Here is a 21173-nt window from a genome sequence, read left to right on the forward strand (position 1 = left end):
TAAGGTTGCCTAATTTGAGCTCCTTTCTTTATGTAGTCATCACCATTGTTGAGTTGTTCAGCAAATACTTATTAACTATTATACTTTAGGCACATTGCAAGGTACTGGGAATATTGTGGTGAATAAGATAGGTAACTACCCTGCTTTCAAGGAGCTTAGAGGCTATAAAAGTGTAATGGTGAAAAACAAACAAGGGAAGACTTGAGAGAATGACAAAGTTAGAATTCTGTTAGAATGCATGAAGGAGCTAGCTGTGGGAATATCGTGGAGGAAGAGAGCATTCTGTTCCAGGTAGAAGGATGGGCTACTGAAAAGATTCTAAAATTAGAATGCGTTTGCCAAGATTGATAAAGATGGCAAATGTGGCTAAAACAGTCAACGGAATTCAGAATTACAAACATATTTAGGTATTTGGATTTCCTTTTTAATTGCTTAAAAGAGGTTGATCACATACATTTTGCTCTACAACTTGCTTTTTTTTTAAACTTAATGTATGATGTATACATATGTTGAATTCCATATCAGTGTGTATAGCTACATAGTATTTTGTACTATGGGTATATTCTAATTGGCCATATTCCCATTGATAAATATATATGTACATGATTTTTTGCTATTACAAATGCTGTGATGACTCTTCATGTATATATATTTATTGCATACCTCTATGAGAATTTTTGTCAGGTAGATTTCCTAAGAGAACCATTATGAGGTCAAAAGTTCGGTGCATTAAAAATTTTGACAGATATAGGCTGCTATGAGTGTTGATGGTTCAACCAGTACCGTACAGTGAGTCTTATTTTTTGATTTGGCCAAAGAGCAGAGAGTTCTTTTGGTGTATTCTTTCATTGGCATCTATTTTTCAGATACTTCTGATTCACAAGTTAATTTTATTAAATTTTTTGAAGGATAAATGAATGGGATTATTTTGTAGTTTAAGGTTACCTTCGTGTGTTAAAATACATGTTGTACTAAAGTTCTAAAAGCTGATGTGTCTACTATTAGACTTATGAAGAATGTGGATAAAATGACATCAACCAGTAAGTTAATTGTATGTTGATGAAAGGTAATAAAGTGAAAAGTAGGGAATGCATTTCCATAGGGATTTCTGTAACAGTCGTGTATAGCTTGATTCAACCAGTTTCCATTTCAAAGAGGACATTCTTAATGCCAAAAACCGCAGTTATGCCTTAAATGCCAAATTGCTCTGTCCCCAAAACCATGCCACTGTACACTTCCAATGATTTGAGAATTCCTGTTTCTGCACACCCTTTTAACACCCAGTATTATCAGTCATCTTAATTTTTGTCAGTATTGCAGACAAAAAATAAGAGCATATGTAGATAGCATTGTCTTGATTTGCAATTTAGTGATTTGTAGTGAAGTTAAGCACAATGTAGTTCTGTTGGCCACTTGTATTCCTCTGTTAATTACCCATTTATCATTTTGCCTATATTGAGTTGTCTTTTAAATTGACCTGGGGGAAGATTTCTTGTGTATTATGGGTTTTGGCCTTTGTTTATTATGTATGTTGCAAATATTTTCTCCCTGTCAGTTGTTTATTTTTAAATGTGCTTATATCTTTCCTTGTTTTTTGTATATAAGTTTAAAACTTTTATGAGGTGAAATGTGAACTATTTTTAAAGCCTTCTGGGTATTGCATCTTGCTTAGGCTGCCTTCCTAATCCCAATCATATGAAGACATTCTACCCTCTTCTAGCTCTTTCATATAGTTTTTTAAAAATGCTTAACCCTTCTAGAATTTTTTTATTCATTTATCTGTGTAGGTACATCTGATTTAATTCAAAAAACTTAAAACTTTGTGTTATCCCTCTGATTTAAAGTATCCTAAATTACATAAATTCACATGCTTTTGAACCCTCTGTTTTGTGCATTATTTCATTCATCTTTCTGCATTAATTCATTCGTCTTTTCTTCGGACCATAGTGTTGCTTTTTATTAGGCTTTATTGTTAGATGTAAGGTAAGCCTCACTGATTATTTTTCTCTTTTAAAATATCCTGGGTATTCTTGTGCATCTTCTAAGTGAACCTTAGAATCACTTTATCTATTGATATTTTGATTGGGATTGCCTTACATTGGATTTATATGTTTATACAATTTAGGTCTTCTTTAATGGCCTTCAGTTAAGTTGTAGAGTTTTGTCTGGTCAATATGTTTTTGAAATTTACTCCTAAATATTTCATAGTTTTTGTTGCCATTGTGAATGGTTGTGAATGGGAGCTATTAAAAAGTACATTTCTAAGTGGTTATTCCTGGTTTATAGGAAACCTGTGGCTTTTTGGCCTGGTTTTCTCTCCTCAAGCCAAACATGTTACTGCCTTTTTTTTTTTTAGGTCTAGTAGTTTTTCATTTGATGCTACTGGACGTTCCAGGTAGCTATATTATCTGCAGCTGATAATTTTGTCATTTCTTCTTCCAGTGTGTGTATGTGTGTCTCTCTCTTTTTTTTTTTTTTGTGGTGGCAATAATTTAGGACTTCCAGCAGAATGTTGTAGGGCAGTCGTGTTTTGCTCCTGACTTTTTAATAGGAATCTTCAAAAGTTTTAACTTTAGGGCTTCTGGCGTATTTTCATCAAGTTAAGGATATTTCCATTTATTTCTAACTTTTTAAGACTTTTAATTAGGAATAGTTGAATTTCTTAAGTGTATAAAGATGAATATAGCATTCCCTAATAATCTAATTTAAAAATCTGTTTTATATCTATGTGCATTTTCTAACGTTTTTTTTCCCTTTTGATTATGTCAGAAATTTAGCTATTGGATTAGCTGTATCAGGTTACTAAATTTTGCTTTCATGAACAAGTCCTTTTTTTTCTTCTTCTTCTTTTTTTTTTTTTTTTTTTTTTTTTTTTTTTTTTTTTTTTTTTTGCAGTATGCGGGCCTCTCACTGTTGTGGCCTCTCCCATTGCGGAGCACAGGCTCCGGACGTGCAGGCTCAGCGGCCATGGCTTATGGGCCCAGCCACTCCGCGGCATGTGGGATCTTCCCGTACCGGGGCACGAACCTGTGTCCCCTGCATTGGCAGGCGGACTCTCAACCACTGTGCCATCAGGGAAGTCCTCCATTTTTTTTTAAAGCAGTTGTTTCTGTTTGATTTATGCTTTTATAATGATCATTTTTCCCTTTTACTTAATTAGGTTCATATTCTAATTTCTAATGCTTGGTTCGTATTTTTTTCCACTCTCCATGGTTTTATTACTTAAAAATTGAAGGTTATAAGTATTTCTGAAGGACATTTTTCTCATTACACATCCCATACATTTTGATAAGGTTGTATTTTCACTTTATTAATTTATAAAGAACATATAGTGTCAATTTTGCTTTCCTTTTTAACCCATTCCAGTGTGGCTTTTGCCCCTCAGCTTAACCCCATTTGATTCTTGGGAAGATCACCATCATGGCCCCTTCTTTAGTTCTGTAAAACCTCTTCTTGTGTATTTTCCCATTTACTTACCTGTCACACTGAACTTTCTGTCTTTCCGACATGTCTGTTCCTTTGAAGTCCTTCCTTGATCCTCTGTTTTTAATAGCTCCTTTTCTCTTCTTGATTATATAAACCAATGCCCTTTTTTGTATCTCTTATTTAGAACTTAAGAATTTTTAATTTATTGTGTACATACTTGTGTTTACTGCTATCATTCTTAGCACCTTGTACAGTGCATGGGGTGCAATGGATAATCAGTATTTGAATGAGTGAGTAAATGATATGTAATCTTATGAAAGGATTGGGGTAGGGAGAGAGGGACCTATCCAGATATATAGGCCTTTTGTCAGGGCAGATCAATTTTGGTAAAAATACTTCAGGAGAATTGATAATCTGGAAATTAAATTCCTTTCAAAGTATCCAAGACTTATAGCCTTTTGTGTAGCTCAGGAGTACCATGCATACCCCACTTTGAAGATTCCTAGTTAAATCATAAAAGATCAGCATTAGGAAATTCTTTCCATTTATGTATTATTTAAGGTTCTTTTTTTTTTTCCTTTCTAAATGTCTTCCCTCACTCATTTATTTAACTTTTATTGAAAAGCAGGCTCATTTCTAGGTGTAGGGGAAAATATTAAGATGTGTCAAATTATTTAAGTCAGTGGGATAGACATGTAAGCAGCTCTAATGCATACAAGTAAGTTCAAAGTACAGAAAATACTTTGTACTTTGCATCCCTTTTTTTCTACTCAAGTAAGTATAACCTTTTCCTCTGGCTTCTTCAGGATCTTTTCATTGTCTTTGAATATCTGTAATTTGAAAATGATATGCTGAGGTGTGGTTTTTTTGGCATTTATTCTGCAGGGTATTCTTGGAGCTTCCCGGATTTGTGGTTTGATTATCTGACATTAATTTGGGGAAATTCTCAGTCATTATTGTTTCAAATATTTCTTCTGTTCCTTTCTCTCTTCTCTTCCTAGTATCCCCATTACATGTATGTTAACATCTTTTGTAGATATTCCACAGTCCTTGGATATTTTGTTGTTTTTCTCAGTCTTTGTTCTTTCTGCTTTTCAGTTTTTGGGGGTTCTATTGGTACATCCTCTGACTCAGAGATACTTTCTTTAGCTGTACGCAGGCTACTAATAAGACCATCAAAAGCATTCTTTATGGCTGTTACAGAGTTTTTGAGCTCTAATTTCTTTTTAGTTCTTTCTTAGGATTTCCATCTCTCTGCATACATTGGCCATCTGTTCTTCTGTGGTCTTTATCCTTTAGAGCCCTTAGCATATTATTCATCGTTATTTTAAATTTCTGGTCTGATAATTCCAGTATCCCTGCCATATCTGGTTCTGATGCTTGCTTTGTCTCTCAAATTGTGTTTTTGTCTTTTGGTATGCCTAGTAATTTTTTCTAGAGCCGGACACGATGTACTGGGTAAAAGGAACTTCTGCAAAAAGGCCTTTAGTAATGTGGTGGTGAGGTGTGGGGGGAGGGCAAGGGTTCTGTAGTCCTATAATTGGTCTCAGAGCCTATGCCTCTGGGCTGTGAACTTCACTAGTGTTTCTTAGTTTTTTTCTAACCCCTTTTAGGTGGGACAGGAAGACTAGAATGGACTGGAGTTGGGTATTTCCCTTCTCCAGGTCACTTAGGTTCTCTTAATATCTCAGCAGGTTAGGTTCTGGTTAACTAATTTTCCCTGAGGGCAGGACTTGTTAGGAAGAACTAGAATACTCTGGCATATTTAGAAATGGTTCCTTTTCCCCTCCCTCTGCTGGAAGCATGAGGAGAGTTTTCTCTGATAATTAGTGTGGGAATCTGGTTGGGCTGCTGGAGGTAAATTTCACAATATTGTGGGGGCCTCCCTGTGACTGGGTCCTCCTGGAGTTTTTAACTCTCAGACTTGTCCACACTGAGCTTCCTCCAACCATTTTTCAGTTATAGTTCAAGAGTTTCCTATCTGACACTGCTTCCTACTGTGGTTTCAGTGCCTCAGTCTGCTCAGATATGTTGAGATTCCCTGTATTCTGTCTCTTCAGTTTTGGGGCAGTGATTTGCCTTGTGTCCTCCTCTCGCTTATGGATCCCAGAAGAGTAGTTGATTTTTCAGTCTGTTCAGCTTTTTTACTTGTTAGGACTGAATGGTAACTTACATGCAGAACTGGAAATGAAAGTCTAACCCTTTTCTTGTTTAAAAAAAGATAAGCTTACTAAATCTTTTTGTGTAGAATGCATAGGAGTTTTCGTCTCTTTTGCCTGCTCTGCTCTTTGCTTTATGGGTAGTCACTTCTTGAGGGTGTTGTATTGAAAAAGCTTTTGAAACCACATTGAGCCTCCACAGAAGGACTTTGTGATCTACCATATGCAAAGATGTGGAAAGTCAGCATGAGTGCCAGGTATTTGTGGTCCTTAAAAGAGCATTCTGAATATCCTATTGCTGTTTCCCCTTCGGTTATTGAAGCCGTGAGCTTTCAAAATTTAGCTATGACTAGATCTTTCCTCAAAATTTATTTTCTGTTTCTGTCACTGTACTAAAGTTATCTTGTCCAAACTATAATGCTAACATTCTCTCCACAAATTTGAGCGCCTACTTTGTGCAAGAAACATTTTTGTTTTGTTGGGGGTATCTTTTATTCAGAAGTATAATTTAGGTGGGTATTGGGCCACAGGTAGACCTAGATCTTCTGTTGTGCTGCAGGGATCTTCAGGTAGTAGTCAACTGGGAAGAACATTCCTGTTGCTGGAAAGAATCCCTAAGATTACTTTGTCTGACACCTAATTTCCCTTCTTTGCTGGCTTCAACCCTACTGTCCATCCTTTCAGATTATAATTATTACCTAGGCCATCCATTCTTGTTCCTTTCCTTTTTCATTGCTCTGTCTATATACATAGATGACTCCCAAATACCAGTCATCAAAATCACAATTTATTCCCATCCGAAAAACAGAAGCTAAATGTCTTTTACATTCTTGGCTTGGGCAAGAGTGAGCTTCAGACAGAAATGCAGCTTCTCACTAAACCAAAGAAGAGGAAAGTTTATATGTGATTTGGGGGAAAGGTAGAATTTAGGTTAAATTTAAATGAAAAAATATATTGACCTAAAGCAAAGAGGAACTAATTCTAGAGAGCTTATCTGTTCAGTAACTGCCAAAAGTAGAAACTTGAGCTTCCTAAATACATGTAGATAATGTGCTTTAGGCCAGAGTAGAATTTACAGCTTCCTCTGTATATGTGGATTGTGTCTTGAGGCAAAAAATGGAATTTTTCATTCTCAGATCACCTTTTGACCCTCCTTGGCCAGGTCACAGTAGAGGTCACTATTGTTCAGATTTACACTGCTGACATGTTCTTAAAAATTGAGATAGCAGTTTTGGTGATCAGCAAGACTGTATCCTTTTATTTGGTCTAGGATTACCTGCTGTATTATCTGATAAGATGGCATCCATGCAGTAGCATTTAAGACTCTAGCTACCAGGGAACATATGATTGATTATAATACAGATTCAAACAGAAAGACTGGAAATTTTTTAAAACTCGTGTAGATCCTAGTTTTCCAAATGATGATACCAGGAAGTTCTGGAACTACAACTAACTTGTGAATTATTTCCTGAATCTTAGTTGCTACAGGAATACAGATATCCAAATCGGATATAATTTGGCTATGTTCAGGAGAACTGGCATCTCTAGAAAGAAGACTTTAAAATATATATATATATATTTTTAGGAGAATATTTCATTTGACAGTTCCTGTTAATTTGCTGGGGAAGCTTTCTAGAGACAGATGAAAGGAGTGTTCTGTTTATAGTTGACCCAGGGTAACAGTGTTGAGACATGGGTTAGGATTTAGAATTCTTAGAAATTCCTCCTATCTTAGTAGTTTTAGTTCTCCGATAAATTCATTATGCTATTGTAGGATTTATGGTAGAAATAGTGGTACATATACCTACAGGGAAGCTGTATTTAAAGGTAGTTCACTTTGAATTCAGTGAATTCTAGAGTCATCTTCAGAGCAGCATCATTGGTAGATTTGGGGCCATTGTTCTTTACACACACACACACACACATACACACGTGCATTCACACATACACATACACCACGCTTTATTTGCTAATATGGAGCAGTGCCTCTTCTACATATTTTTCTGATTGCTGTATCTGCCAGTATCTTTATGAATAGGTCGTTAAAACTTAGAGGCTGAAGGATCTTTGATTTTTTATCTGAAGGATCATATGTTTGTTTTAGTTTGTAGTTTGTCAATTTTCTAAAGTTCTTCTAACATTTTCTTTCAGCTCTGTGTTGGAAATCATCCAAATTTGCAATTTTCTGTTCCATTTTTTTTTAAATCCTGTATTTTAGATTTTAGCCTATTAAGAAAAAGAGGGGGCAGGTTCTTTTTACATTGCCTCTGGGGTCTATCCCACAATACAGGTTGAATGCCTTGAAGACAGTTTCTTATGTCTCCTATTTATCAGTCCATTCCTTGTTTGCAACCTAGAATTTTAGTCTAAGTTTTAAAGGAAGGGCACCAAAAAAGGCTTTATTTATCACCCGGTTTTCTTGCTTTCTCTAGTCCCTGTTGAACGTTTTGGAAGGTTTTTTATTTTTTTTCTTTTTTCCAGCCACTTTTCAACTATTTTTATCCATCTGAGGGGCTACAAGTAAATGGAATCATTAATATAAGCCTGGGAATCCTGGACAGTTTCTTAATAGAATGAAATTCAGTAGCAGCCATTAGTCTGTCTGCCTTTGGGTTTTTGAAAGTCTTTTATTGTGACCGTTAGCCCTAAACTGTACCTTAACTTAGTTTCCATTGGTTTACCTACCATTGTAACAGTCTTAAGTGGGTATGGGTCATTGGTTGTTTTCTTGGGGGAAGACCTTGAGGAAAGGATATTTCACTTAGGATTCTAGGGGTGGCAGTAGAGGGGAACAGAGGGAATATAGGTAAAGGTGGTGATGCTAAAACATGATAATGTTGGATGCATAAGGAGGGCAGGTTTCAGATAATTTGAATGCTTTTTTTTCTTTGGTCTTTGCTAGAGAACTTTAAAGGGATGCTACTTTGAAGTTTGGGTTTAATTTTGAGGCCTCAGCATACCAGTCAAAAAGACTGGCCATTGTGTATTTGGTACTTTTTTTCCTTTCTTTTCTAGAGCTTCTTTTAGTTGTATTATCTTTAACATGTCCAAAATTACCAGTAATAGCTAAGGTAATTATAAACATCCTTGGAGAAATTGTGCCATCTAGCCTGGTAAGCAGAATAACTAGGATTATAATAAGAGTGTATATAGGGGCAGGAGTTCTGCCAGGAGAAGTTTGTATCTTAGATGTAGAGAAACCCACATCAATACACAAACTACATAAAATAAGATCAAGTGATGCTTATAAAATGGTGGCTAGGGGGGCTTCCCTGGTGGAGCAGTGGTTAAGAATCCGCCTGTCAATGCAGGGGACATGGATTCGAGCCCTCATCTGGGAAGATCCCACATGCCGCGGAGCAATGAAGCCTGTGCGCCACAGCTACTGAGCCTGTGCTCTAGAGCCCGCGAGCCACAACTACTGAGTCCTCGTGCCACAACTACTGAAGCCTGCGTGCCTAGAGCCCGTGCTCCACGACAAGAGAAGCCACCGCAGTGAGAAGCCTGTGCACTGCAATGAAGAGTAGCCCCCACTTGTCGCAACTAGAGAAAGCCCTTACACAGTAACGAAGACCCAATGCAGCCATAAATGAATGAATAAATGAATGAATGGTGGCTAGGGACCATGATTTAGTCCCTAGAGTACAGAAATGTTAACCTTTAACCCCAGAGTACAGAAATGAAGGAGAAAGTCCTTCTACATTAAACAAAGTGGTCTCTCTTTTAATTAATCTCTTCATGAAGGCTTTTAGAGAGGCTTATGGCAAAGTTTTTTGCTCCAGAGAGCAGATACTGGTCTATTGGGTCTCTTGTATCCATCAGTTTGACTAGATAGCAATTAGTAGAGTCTGTGCCATCATTTGATCCTCTGAAGATTGAATGATAGAGAAAAGACAGTATTTCATGAAGGAGAAGTTTTCTGTCACAAAATTCTTTGAATTTATGATTCCCGCACTCAGGGAGGTACTCAAAGAACCACAGGCTACTAATCATAGGATAACAAACTCAGCTAGATCAGTGACCAGAGCTCTGTGAAAAATTGCTCAGATTTCAGGCTACTGTTGGGACACTGATCAGGAATCATGATGGAGCTGAAAGATAATTGTATTTCAAGCACAGAAGATTCAAGGAATGTTTGCTTGTTTGGGAGTCCACTGGTTCTGATAAGCAAAATGAGTGAGTCTTCAAGGTAGACTCAGTGGACAGCCTCAAAATTATAAACAAAAGCCATGACTGGGGCTTCCCTGGTGGCGCAGTGGTTGAGAGTCCGCCTGCCGATGCAGGGGACACGGGTTCGTGCCCTGGTCCGGGAGGATCCCACATGCCGCGGAGCGGATGGGCCCGTGAGCCGTGGCCGCTGGCCCTGCGCGTCCGGAGCCTGTGCTCCGCAGCAGAAGAGGCCGCAGCAGTGAGAGGCCCGCGTACCGCAAAAAAAAAAAAAAAAAAAAAAAAAAAAGCCATGACTCACTCAAATTTGAAAAATTTGAACATATTTATTTCAAATTTTTGCTTGCACAAGGGAGAAACCTCATGTGGAAATGTAGCTGTTTGTTGAAGAGACAATGTATATTGAATTTTAGAAGGGGCTAGAATTTAGGTTAAATTTCAGTGAAGTGCTTTTACTTATAAAAGCAAAGTAAGTTAATTGCTCATTGGGTGGGTTCTTGAGAGCAGGTTTTCTTTTTTAATTAATTATTTTTGGCTGCGTTGGGTCTTTGTTGCAGTGCGTGGGCTTCTCATTGCAGTGGCTTCTCTTGTTGCGGAACACGGGCTCTACGTGTGTGGGCTTCAGTAGTTGTGACGCATGGGCTCAGCAGTTGTGGCTCCCGGGCTCTAGAGTGCAGGCTCAGTAGTTGTGGTGCACGGGCTTAGTTGCTCGGCAGCATGTACGATCTTCCCGGACCAGGGCCCGAACCCGTGTCCCCTGCATTGGCAGGCAAATTCTTAACCATTGTGCTAACAGGGAAGTCCAAGAGCAGGTATTTTTAAATGGTGGCTGCTAAAAGTGTGAAATTCAGCATCCTGGATACAAATAGATCATGTCCTTCACTGTTTATGTGCCAGTGTAGAATATATGCCATACTGTGATTGTGCAAGTTGTGTCTTTAGGCAAGTGTGATATTTTTCCTTCTCACTATCTACTGGACGACTCTACCTCCCTCAGTCCTCCATTAAATAACTGGAACTCAGTGTGTGTAGCAGCTCCACTTCTCTTCTAACCCACACCTTCCTTCTGTGTTCTATCTCAGTAAAGGATGGTTGCTTTCCTAAAATCTTATTTGACCCTTCCCTCTTAGACTAGTGTCGCATGTATCACGTAGTGATCTGTCTGATTCTTTCTGTCTGTGCTTTGCTGCTTTGGTTCAGATAGTTAATATCACTGAGGTTTTTTAACAGCCTCCTCATTGTTCTTTTTACTGCTAGTTGCTTTCTATTCTGTCTTCTACATACTGCTTGAATTTCTTTGAAACTATTTGATCATGTCACTCTCTTGTTTAAAACTTGCAGTGCCTTCCAGACTCATACCTACATACATGTTGCTCGACTTTGCCTGGAACCCTGTTTCTTTTGTACTCCCATCCCAGTGTAGTATTTTTTTTAAGGCTGTTTAATCTCCATTTAAGCCTTCCCTGACTCCTTAAATTTCCTGATTCTTCTTTGTAATTCCATATTGTTTTTTCCATATGGTTGCTTAGACTCGATCTTGTCAGTTTGTAGTTTAGCTGTTTACACACATTTCTTTGTTTATAGGCTATGAATTCTGAGGCAAGGACCTAGAGCAATTCTGCTTGGCCAATAATAGATGCTTACTAAATACTTGAATGATTGGAGCCTCTTCCTTTGCCCTAGAGGAGTGAGTTGTCTGAGACCATCTTCCTTACATGTATACTAGATCTCGTCCCCCTATTCAAAGACAGGCAGAGAAGTTGGCTGTACGTTGTTCATTCATAACAAGAGGAAAGTCACAGTGGTGAGGAGACCTTGAAATTGTGTCACATGGTGAGCAGTAGGAGGAACTAGGATATTTAGCCAGAAGTAAAGAAAAATCAGGTGGAATATGATAACAGTGTCCAAATATTTGAAAGACTGTTGTGTAGAAAAATTATTTGACTTAGTCAGTTTGCCTCCAGAGGACAGCTGTAAGGTGAATAGGAAGCAGTTTTGGGCTCATCATTAGGAGGAGATAAGCTGACTTATTAGAAAGGGGATTTTTCATGAGTGGAGCTGTGAAAGTAGAGGCAGAATGACCTGTGGCTAAAAGTGCTTTAAAGTAGATTTTGTTGTATCTTTGGCAAAAGTTGGACTAGATGTCCATGCTGAAGAGTCTGAGATTTTCCTGACAGTTCTAAGTTCCATGACTGCCAGTTTCAGAAAGATACTTCTTATTTTGGGTGAAGAGAGTTTCCTATACATCAGTAATAATTAAGCATTCTCTGTGTGCGAGCTGTTAGGCATTCAGAGATCAGTGATAACTTCTTGCTCTCAAGTAGCTTGTATTTATAAATGGAAAGATTCTTGAGCTTTTCTTCTTCTTCATTCTTGAGGAGCCAGTGAGTAATTTCTGTTGGTTTTACTCTCAGGATTTACAATTTCCAAAAATTAGTTTTGAGATTTACTTCCCTTTCAGATACTAAAATTGGTTTTCTCTCTTCTTTATTCCTAGCAATGTCTCAGGCTGTGCAGACAAACGGAACTCAACCATTAAGCAAAACATGGGAACTCAGTTTATATGAATTACAACGAACACCTCAGGTAATATAGATTAAGATAACTTAGGGGAAATATGAGGCATATAAACTGGGATATAGTTTTAGAAAGTGAAAACTTGAAAGAACATAACAGTAATAATAAATTTGTATACAGTTCTAATTTATGTATGTTTGGTTGACACTTCATTTCTTGAACAAATAATTTGAGTGCATATTCTGTACCAGGTCCTAAGCTAGGCAATAGGTAAAGTGGTGAAAAAACAGATGTGGCACCAGCCCAGGGAGTTTATGGACATCAGACAAGTAAATTACACATATGAGAAGTTATGTAAAGGGAAGGTCCTTAATGCTGTAATAAATAATAAAGGGAGAACCAGGGAAGACTATTTTGAGAATGTGAAGATGGGAAAGACTGGGAGAGGAACAGGTTTGAAGGAGATAAACATGCTTAAAACTGAAGTCATTTTCAGTTTGAAATGCCTATAAGACAAGTAGAGATGCTACCTAGGGGTCTGGACTAAATATAAAGTTTTATGACTTGTCAGTACATTTTAAGCATGAGAATGCCAGATCACCTAGAGAGAGATGAGCAGAAGGCCCAGAACTTCATCCAGAGGAGCTTCAAGATTTAGAAATTGAGTAATGGAAAAGGAGCCAGCAAAGGAGACTGAGAAGGAACAGCCAAAGAAAAGTAAGGAAAAATGGAAGATGAAGTGAGGGGATCAAAACATAGGACAAAGTGTTTCAAGGAGGATGCAGTTACTGTGTTCAGTACTACTGAGAGGATGAATAAGATGAAGATTACAAAAGTGAGCACTAGAGTTGGCCGTATATACTTGGTGACCTTGACCAGGGTAGATTCACTTGAGTAGGTTTTGCTGTGTTAAAGGGGGCGGGGGAGGTGAAAATGAATAGGTAATGTTTCAGAGAAGTTTGGCTGTGCAGAGAAACAGAGAAATGGAGTGAAAACTTGAGGGCAACATAGAATCAGGAAGTTATTTAAATTTTGTTTTGTTAATAAGATGAGAGATGGAACCACCCTCACCCCACGCTCCTCTACACACAGCTCTAAGCTCATCATTCACATTTCACTATGCAGCAACCCTATATTAATCTAGGCTGATTTAGTGAAGAGGGAGAGATTGCTGAAGTCTGAGATCAAATAGAAATCCAAAGAGGGATATACTTGAAAAGGTAGGAAGGAATGGGCATGTGATAGGAAGAGGTGTACTTTCTCCTTGTAAGAAGAAAGAGGAAGATGCTTTATAAAGATTTGGTAGAGAGAAAACGAGAGAGTTCTTTAAATGAAATTTGAGGTAAGGTAAATTAATCTATTGAACATTTAGGTGGTAGGTCTGCAGATAGAAGAAAAGTTGTAAAATAGTGTAGTGAAAAGAAAAATGAGTTTTTAGTGATATCAGTCTGGTTGTGTGATTCCTCCCTTTTTTTCCCCTGCAGTGGCCGTGCAGATGCACAGGTATAGGCATGGAAAATATGGATGGATGGTTTATCCAGGGTTCAGATTTTGCTAGGCAAGTTGTAAAGAGGAAGAGGGGACCAGACTTGATTACTAGCTAAGTCATCATCATACTCTCTGTGTGATTTATAAAATCGAGGTTATAATTCCTAAATCAAAAGTTTGTGTGTATATTAAACTAAGTAAAATACAGAACGTGCTTTATATAGAGAGGTTGAAACATAATGGATACTTGATAATGGACAATATCTATAGTTTCGATGTCTTTCCTTGTGGGGTCATCAATCTTTGACCCTATAGAGAAAACACAAGTACGACGGAGAGCCAGTGGAGACAGGAAGTGTCAGTAACATATGGAAGCCCCTTATTCTACCTGCATCTTCCTTTTCAGTGGCCACATACTAGACCTTTTTCCTCAATCCATAGGAGCCTGTATTGGTGCCTTTAGAGCTACATAATCTTTGTTCTCAGTGCCACCTTGTGGGAAGGGCGAGTAGTGGTAGTGGCAAAGAAAGTAGGAGTCACTAATCTGTGCATTTGGGAGGTTTGTCCTGAATTCCACATTGGAACTCCAAATGCATTTTCGCACTGAAAACATTTTTAGACATGACAATTAGAAATACTAATACTTTTTATACTTCAGAGGTGCTATGGTTTAAATCAGTTTGTAGGCTAGCTTGAGAACCTGACCACTTGGTATAAAACTGCTCTGTGGATCAAGACTTTTTAAGGTTCAAAAGGTGATTTTAAAATTAAATCCTGTTAAGCTGTGTATAAATAGGGAATACTTGTGTTTGAATTTTAAAATCTTTTAATGGACGACATGAAATGTATAGTTCATTATCAAAATGGTGCAGTTTTGCAGATGGAAGAAGTTTTAGGGTTCATTTAGCTTAACTTCCTCATTTTGCAGGTAAGAAGACAATGTTAAAACTAATTATTTAGTGTCACAAAGCTAGTTGTAGAACTAATAGAACCTAAGCCATCTGATTCCGTATTCAATGCTTTTTTTATTGCTATACAGGGTAATTTAACATAAGTTATCTTTTAAATATATAATATGTTATCTTTAGCATTAAAATAAGGGCATTTATATAATGCTTTGGTGCTGGGGCTGAGGGGAGTTGGAGGAGATTATAGCTAAAACAAGATTGGTTGTGAGTTGACAGTGATGGTGACTGGGTGATGGGTATATAGATGTTCATTTTTGTCATTTTCTATGTTCTTACGTTTGAACTTGTCCATAATTTTTTTTTTAATTAGGTAGCATTTAATTTTAAAGTGATGCTTTTTACAGGAGGCAATAACAGATGGCTTGGAAATTGTGGTTTCACCTCGAAGTCTACACAGTGAATTAATGTGCCCAATTTGTTTGGATATGTTGAAGAACACCATGACTACAAAAGAGTGTTTACATCGTTTTTGTGCAGACTGCATTATCACAGCCCTCAGAAGTGGGTATGTTAAAATGAATTATGCTAGGTACTTAAATTATACAAGGTGTTCTAGTGCTCTGTGAGTTTTGAGAAATACATTTTTCTATAAGTGTTCATTTGAGAATTGGAAATTTATCTAAAGTCTAGGTTTTAATTATTGGAGAATCTTTATTTTGAAACAGTTGATTTTATATAGTTTTAGAAGCTTTTTAGGATGAGTTTTTGTTTTGAGGAAATTACAAAGCATGAAACCATGGTTTTCTCACTTCTTAAGTATATAAAATAATGTCCTGATTAATATTTTAATAAAATAATTCATAACATATAAATTAATATATATTAGTGGATAGTTTTTCCATGTATAGCGTGGATATCAGAAACAGGAAATTTAGGAAGGAATAGATTTTTATTTCTAAAATGGTTATATATAATTTATCATGGGGAAGTATTTAGTTTTTTCTCTATTGGCAAGTAGTATGGAGGGTCTCAGGTTTCAAAAATCTTGCTTAGTCACTAGTCAGATATTCAAGGAAAGTCAGGTTAATCAGTTTAAGTTTCTGCGACTTAGTAAAGCTATTGGAATAAAGATGATAATTATCTGGAAGCTGGCTATTTTTGTCTTTAGCCTAAAGATACTGGCATTATTTACATTTTCTTTTCTCTCTTTTTATTTAGCAATAAAGAATGCCCTACCTGTCGGAAAAAGCTAGTTTCCAAAAGATCACTAAGACCAGACCCAAACTTTGATGCACTCATCAGCAAAATTTATCCAAGTCGTGATGAGTATGAAGCTCATCAAGAAAGAGTATTAGCCAGGATCAACAAGCACAATAATCAGCAAGCACTCAGTCACAGCATTGAGGAAGGACTGAAGATACAGGCCATGAACAGGTATATGGGAGAGAAGGCCAGGCAGGGTGGCCATTTTTCCAAATACTCTATTAAATACTGAATTAACACCCTCCATTTTGAGAAAGATAAAATGCAGTAACAAATAGTAGTTCTGTGTGGTTACCTTTTCTTGAAGGTATAAAATATGTCTCTAGGCATAATACGGTATTCCATTTAAAGTACTAGAGTCTTAAAAAAAACAAAACAAGACAAATACCCTGTATACCCACTTCTCCCTCCACTTACCATTGTATTTCTTCTCTTTAAAAGAGTTGTCTGTGTTTACTATATCCAATACTTCTACTGTCCCATTTTGAACTCCCCCAGTCAGGCTTTATCCCAATGCCTCATATCACCCTTTTTGAAGTTACCATTGACCTCCGCATTGCAAAACCCAGTTGCTGATTCTCAGATCTCATCTTACTTAGCAGCATTTTATACAGTTAATTTCTCTTTTCTCTTTGACTGGTTTTCTTCCTCTGGCTTTCAAGAGACGATATTCTCCTGGTTCCCTTTGTATGTCGTTAGTTGTTGCTTATTTCAATCTTAACATGTACAGTACTGAACTTGTAATTCTTATCCCCTACTTCTCTTCATTCTTGCTCATTTTAGTTGATGGCAACTCCATCATCCTACTTGCTTTAGCCAAAAACTTTGGAGTTACCTTTAACCTCTCTCTTTTTTCCCAGTCCATATTCCAGTTTGTGAATAAATATATTTTTAGCTTTTTCCATAATATATCCAAATTGGTCTAGGCAACCACCATCTTTCATTTGAAAGTGTTGAAATAGCCTCCCAATTGGTCTTTCAACTTTCCATGCTTACCTCCACATTGTCTGTTGTCAGCACAGCAGCCAGAGTGATAAACTGGAAGTCAGGTCATAGTTCTCCTTTGCTTTGAAGCCTCTAATAGCTTCTATTCACATTCAGGTTAAAAGACTTTAATGATAGCTTCCAAGACCCTATATAATCTGAGCACTTTCCTCACCCCTATTCTCTTTTCTGCTCTGACATCTCCTGATAGGTTTAGGCCTCAGGGAGAGTCAGCATCTTCCAAAGCCACATTGCAATAAAGCCAGCCACCAATAAAGCCACATCCCAATCTAGTGGCTTTCACCTTGGCTGAATATCAGAATCTCTTGGAAAGCTTTTAAATCCTAGGGCCTCAAAGGCATCACTCCAGACTAAGTAAATCAAAATCTTTGATTGGGGTACAGGCATTCGTGTTTTAAAGGTTCCAGAAGTGGTTCTGAAGAGCAAACTTTTAGTCTTTTACCAGGAGAAAGAATCCCCTTCATAAAATCCTTTATAGATAGACCTTTGATTTTGCTTGAACATTTCTAGTGGTGGGAGTATGTGATAGAAGCTTCTTTCATTTGTTAATAACTTTATTAAAGCTTCTTGGCTGTTTTTGAGACTTAGCAAGCTTGTTTCTGCCTCAGGGCCTTTATACTTCCTGTTCTCTCTTTCAGGAACCCTCTTCTTCTAGATAGTCCACATGGCACACACTCATTCTTCAGGTGTCTGCTAAGTTCCCGTCTTCCACCCCAGGACTCCATACTTTCTTACCCTCTCTGCCTCATTTTTCTTCATAGCACTTATCATTCTCTGAACATGTGTGTGTTATTTGCTGTACTAGAATAATATAAGCCCTAAGAGGGTAGAGACTCTGTGAGTATTACTGATTCTTACAACACCAGTACATAGAACTACGTTTGGCTTAAAGTAAGAAAATAGTTTTGTATGAATATATATATTTTTAAAGTTCTTCCCTTATATTGAATTAAAATTAGTCTTTTGTGTGTAGCAGTCTTGATATGTCTTTGTCAAAATACTTATGTTGGGTTCTATATTTATTTCAGATTCTGCTTCTGTCTACTAGTCCTCAAATAATTTCATATAAATATACATTCTTAATATGCTCCTGTAAAGGCTAAATATTTACATTCCTAATTTCTTTTATTCCTCATATGACATTCAAGTTTGTTGGTGTATAATTCTTGAAATGCTACCTCTAGAACAGTATGTAGTGTTATGGATATGATTTGATAAATGCAGGATATGATAGGCTATTGATCTACCTCCATTATCTGAACATTATTTTATGAATGCTGCCTGAAATTACATTAATCTAGCTCTGTTATTTGGAAAGAAGTGTGAGGTAAAAATAAATACATTAGACAAGTAACCCTGTTGAGTTTTTTGTTTGTTTCATTATTTTAGTCTTTCCATATCACAGTAGAAAATTATGATAAAAAACATAAAATTTACCATATTCAGCATTTTTAAATACACAGTGCAGTATTGTAAGTACATTCACACAGTTGTACAATCAATTTCCAGAACGCTTTTCATCTTATGAAACAAACTCTGCACCCATTAAGCGACAGTTCCTCATTTCTTCCTCCTCTCCTCAGCTCCTGGTAACCACCATTCTACTTTGTGTTTCTGTGATTTTGATTACTTTAAATACCTCATATATGTGGAATCATACAGTATTTGTCTTTCTGTGATCGGCTTAATGTCTTCAAAGTTTATCCATGTTGTAGCACCTGTAGAATTTCCTTCCTTTTTAAGACTAATCCATTGTATATGTTCACATTTTTTTTTTCATAAATTTATTTATTTTTGGCTGCGTTGGGTGTTTGTTGCTGCACACAGCCTTTCTCTAGTTGTGATGAGCAGGGGCTACTCTTCATTGCAGTGTGCGTGCTTCTCATTGTGGTGGCTTCTCTTGTTGCGGTGGCTTCTATTGTTGCGGAGCAGGGGCTCTAGGCGTGCAGGCTTCAGTAGTTGTCGTGTGCAGGCTCAGTAGTTGTGGTTTGCGGGCTCTAGAGCACAGGCTCAGTAGTTGTGGCACACAGGCTTAGTTGCTCTGCAGCATGTGGGATCTTCTAGGACTAGGGATCGAACCTGTGTCCCCTGCATTGTCAGGCAGATTCTTAACCAGTGTGCCACCAGGGAAGTCCCAGTGTTCATATATCTTTGAATCATAGTTTTGTCAATTAACATATTAGTCACCCCCTCTTAATTTTGAAATGCTGTATAGATTTCATAAACAGTATTTTATTTTTGGGGGGGGGAAGTTCTTGAGCATCTTTCTTAAGCAATGATGCTCACTCTCACCACTTCTATTCAACATGGTATTGGAAGTCCTAGCCACAGCAGTCAAAAAAAAAAAAAAGAAAGGGAGGGAGGGTATCCAAATAGTAAGGGAAGAGGTAAAATTGTCATTATATGCAAATGACATAATACTCTATAGAAAACTGTAAAGACTCCACACAAAAACTATTAGAACTAATAAATGAATTCAGCAGAGTCGCAGGATACAAGATTAATATACAGAAATCTGTTACATTTCTTTACACTAACAACGAAATATCAGAAAGAAAGTAACAAAACAGAACAATCCTGTTTAAAATTGCTTCAAAAAAAAAAAAAAACCCTAGGAATAAATTTAACCAAGGAAGTAAAAGACCTATATGCTGAGAACTATAAAATTGATAAAGGAAATAGAAGATGATTCAAAGAAATGGAAAGACATCCCATGTTCTTGAATTGGAAGAATTAATATTGTTAAAATGGGCATACTACTCAAAGCAGTCTACATATTTAATGCTATCCCTGTCAAATTACCCATGGCATTTTTCACAGAACTAGAATAAATAATCCTAAAATTTATTTGAAATCACAAAAGACCTAGAATTGCCAAAGCAGTCCTGAGGAAAAAGAACAAAGCTGGAGGCATAACCCTCCCAGACTTCCGACAAGACTACGAAGCTACAGTTATGAAAACAGCATGGTACTGGTGCAAAAACAGACATACAGGTCAGTGGAACAGAATAAAGAGCCCAGAAATAAACCCACACAACCTGTGGTCAACTAATCTTTGACAAAGAAGGCAAGAATATACAATGGAGAAAAGAGTTTCTTTAGCAAGTGGTGTTGGGAAAGCTGAACAGCCACATGTAAATGCATGAAGTTAGAACATTGCTTCATACCATACACAAAAATAAACTAAAAATGTCTTAAAGACTTAAATATAAGACATGACACGATAAAACTCCTAGAAGAGAGTATAGGCAAAACATTCTCTGATGTAAATTGTAGAAGTATTTTTTTAGATCAGTCTCCCAAGGCAAAATAAATAAAAGCAAAAGTAAACAAATGAGACCTAATCAAACTTATAAGCTTGTGCACAGCAAAGGAAACCATAAACAAAACAAAAAGACAGCGTACAGACTGGGAGAAAATAGTTGCAAATGATGAGACTGACAAGGGCTTAATTTCAAAAATATATAAACACCTCATACAACTAAGTATCAAAAATCAAACAACCCAATCAAAAAATGGACAGAAGACCTAAATAGGCATTTCTCCAAAGAAGACATACAGGTAGCCAGCAGGCACATGAAAAGATGCTCAACATCACTGATTATTAGAGAAATGCAAATAAAAACTACAAGGAGGTATCACCGTACTCTGATCTGAATGGCCATCATCAAAAAGTCTACAAATAATAAATACTGGAGAAGGTGTGGAGAAAAGGGAGCCAGCCCTCCTACACTGTTGGTGGAAATGTAAGTTGGTGCAGCACTGTGGAGAACAGTATGGAGGTTCCTTAAAAAACTAAAAATAGGGCTTCCCTGGTGGCGCAGTGATTGAGAGTCCGCCTGCCGATGCAGGGGACACGGGTTCGTGCTCCGGTCCGGGAAGATCCCACATGCCGCGGAGCAGCTAGGCCCGTGAGCCATGGCCACTGAGCCTGCGCCTCCGGAGCCTGTGCTCCGCGATGGGAGAGGCCACAACAGTGAGAGGCCCGCGTACCACAAAAAAAAAAAAAAACAAACTAAAAATAGAGTTACTATATGATCTGGCAGTCCCATTCCAGGGCATATATCCAGAAAAGGTGAAAACTAATTCGAAAAGATACATGCATCCCAGTGTTCATTGTAGCACTGTTTACATTAGTCAAGACATGGAAGCAACCTAAGTGTCCATAACAGATGAATGGATAAAGAAGGTGTGGTATGTACACACACACACACACACACACACACACACACACACACAC

General features: G+C 37.4%; 1 protein-coding gene across 2 annotated transcripts in view; it reads left to right on the forward strand.

Moving 5' to 3' along the window:
- The window catches only part of RNF2 (ring finger protein 2), a 56286-nt gene that overhangs the window by 29881 nt on the left and 5232 nt on the right, over nucleotides 1-21173 (forward strand). Inside the window, exons 2-4 of one of the 2 annotated variants that reach the window (XM_007451138.1) lie at nucleotides 12250-12338; nucleotides 15070-15230; nucleotides 15884-16099. In XM_007451138.1, coding sequence (XP_007451200.1) covers nucleotides 12252-12338; nucleotides 15070-15230; nucleotides 15884-16099 — 464 coding nt within the window. In that variant the 5' untranslated portion in view covers nucleotides 12250-12251. The remainder of the gene's footprint in view (nucleotides 1-12249; nucleotides 12339-15069; nucleotides 15231-15883; nucleotides 16100-21173) is intronic. The other variant, XM_007451139.1, reaches the window with a different exon arrangement.

The sequence above is a fragment of the Lipotes vexillifer genome, unplaced genomic scaffold (assembly GCF_000442215.2).
Source record: "Lipotes vexillifer unplaced genomic scaffold, Lipotes_vexillifer_v1.1 scaffold343, whole genome shotgun sequence".
NCBI lineage: Eukaryota > Metazoa > Chordata > Mammalia > Artiodactyla > Lipotidae > Lipotes > Lipotes vexillifer.